At 40.5% G+C, this 2,215-nt stretch overlaps 1 protein-coding gene across 1 annotated transcript in view; it reads right to left on the bottom strand.

Moving 5' to 3' along the window:
* Positions 1-2,215, bottom strand: part of CD96 (CD96 molecule) — a 123,540-nt gene that overhangs the window by 72,123 nt on the left and 49,202 nt on the right. Inside the window, exon 7 of the mRNA XM_069069824.1 lies at positions 1,513-1,701. Coding sequence (XP_068925925.1) covers positions 1,513-1,701 — 189 coding nt within the window. The remainder of the gene's footprint in view (positions 1-1,512; positions 1,702-2,215) is intronic.

Here is a 2,215-nt window from a genome sequence, read left to right as displayed (position 1 = left end):
GGAAGGAAGGAAGGAAGGAAGGAAGGAAGGAAGGAAGGAAGGAAGGAAGGAAGGAAGGAAGGAAGGAAGGACTCTGGTATAGAGAGAATCCCAAGACCATGTGGTTGGATTTTTTAGAAGAGAAAATTTGATGTAAGAAAAATAGTTGGCAGTCTGTAAACTTTTTTAAAAGAGACTCTTCAGCCCCCCTCAGTATTTCTCCATGGGCAATGGCAACACCACTGTAAGAGTCTTGCTCAATGGATTCTGGAATATTTTAGTGAGAAACTGGGTCCAAATGCTCCTTGAGAGAGATGTGGAAAAAGAAGTAGTTTTCATGTAGGGGAAGCTGACCCCTCAACTATTCCAGATTTCCAGTTTACTTCCTTAGAAGCTGCTAGAATAGGTCACTTTGAGTGAGATTGAGCACTACTATCTCTTGGTTTGAGCTGAGATATCATCTAACTCTTGGATGAAGAGCATCTTCGTTCTTATATATATAACACTAGTAAGGAGAGAGTCTCAAACCACTGGGCTTCAGTACTGCATTACATATATTTCCTGATATATTCTAAAGTGTGGAGCCTCTCAAATTTCTGTTTGTTGTTTTGTTTGGAGAAATAGGCTTCCTCAGCATCTACTAAATGTGTTATGCAACATATCTTTTGTGTAGTCAGCTTATAGCAGTAAGGATCTAAGCTGGCAAATGTAAGCTAAGGGTTACCTTCTCCCTTTAGAGCAACCAAGGAAGTAGTTGTCCTTCTGAACTCAAATTCATACTATTAGTACAGAGATATTTGAAGAGGAAAGTTAGCCCTAATTCTAGCCCAATATTCCTCTTGGAGATGGAGAAAAGAACAGGCAGCCTCCTGGGATTCCTGAAGACTGATCTGTCTCTTTCTTTCAATCTAGAGTGCTGGTGGTTTCAGTACTCCCTCCTCTGGGTTCCTTCTCCTCTCTCTAGAGATGTCAGGTCTCAGATCACATCTATCCATGCCATCTGCATCTAGATAGTCCATATGGACATGAACATATTACACCTAAGATGAGATTTCCATGCTCTGTAACTCATAGTATCATAGATTTAGATCAATAATGGATGAACCCCAGATGACGCCAGGTTCAGTAGATGTGGTAGGATCAGTTTCCCAAAAGCAAAGTAATAATGTTGAGGATGTGTTAAGGAGAGGAGGAAAGAGAGAGAAAAAGACAGACATAGGCACAGAGAGCAGACAGATCACCATGACAATTCTAGAGTGATGGCCAATTAGAGAGTAATGGAAACCTCATGGATTATTCCATGGGGTTCAGCTGCGAGTACTGTAGCCCTTTCTGCATGGAAACCCTCCAATTTGGGGGAATTTTTCTTCACAGAATTATATTTGCCTGTAAACTTTTGTGTTGAATGGAAGTCAAATTGAAATTTAAAAAAAGATGAATTATGAATGATGACCTATTCTAAGTATCAGCCCCAAAGAGACATGCTTTGGATGGGGGAAAATATTTATTGGTCTTGTTAGGTAGGTAACTCACCGAAGGAAAAAGCTATTTTTCTGGATGAGATATTCCACACTTCATTCCCAGGGACAGGAAACAGAGTCATGCACCAAATTGTCAAATTATTGGGTTGAATTGGCTGGTTAGGCTTCAGAAACCTCAATTTAGATGTTAGTTCATAAAAACCTTCATCACTGTTCCTCCTTCCAGTGGTAATGTATATGCCTAGAAGAGAACAAGGAAGCTAGTTAGCCACTGTCATTTAGTGTATAAGCTATAAAACAAAATGATCTCAAGTGTGGGGATCAGGAGATATGCCAGAGGTGGTCAAACCATAACCTATCCACTACAAATAGGGGAGCAGGAGAGTGTCCTCTCACCATAGGCCATCACTTCCTGACACCAGAAAAAACATTTCTTTAGACAGAGGGCACCTGAACCCAGTCTGGCCATGAAAGTTGTTTCCTTCCTTTTCTCTCAGACCTTTTCTTCCTACAGCTTTGCCACATTTTGCCTGGGTTTAGAGGAGGCAGGGAATATAGATGACATTTACCTGTTTGCTTAAAGTATGGATTCTTAGCTTGAGGACCATAGAACCCCCAAGGAGATTTCATGGGGACTGGAAATTTTTTACAAAAAAATTTTGGAAACTGTATTTTGATATATGGGTTTCCTTTGTAGCTTTATGTATACACACACACACACACACACACACACACACACACACACACACACACAC

This window comes from Petaurus breviceps, unplaced genomic scaffold (assembly GCF_028583685.1).
Source record: "Petaurus breviceps papuanus isolate PSGF00001 unplaced genomic scaffold, PetGlider_PUasm1.0 90792, whole genome shotgun sequence".
Taxonomy (NCBI): domain Eukaryota; kingdom Metazoa; phylum Chordata; class Mammalia; order Diprotodontia; family Petauridae; genus Petaurus; species Petaurus breviceps.
Note: the sequence above shows the minus strand (reverse complement) of the source record. Positions and strands in the feature narration are given on the sequence as shown.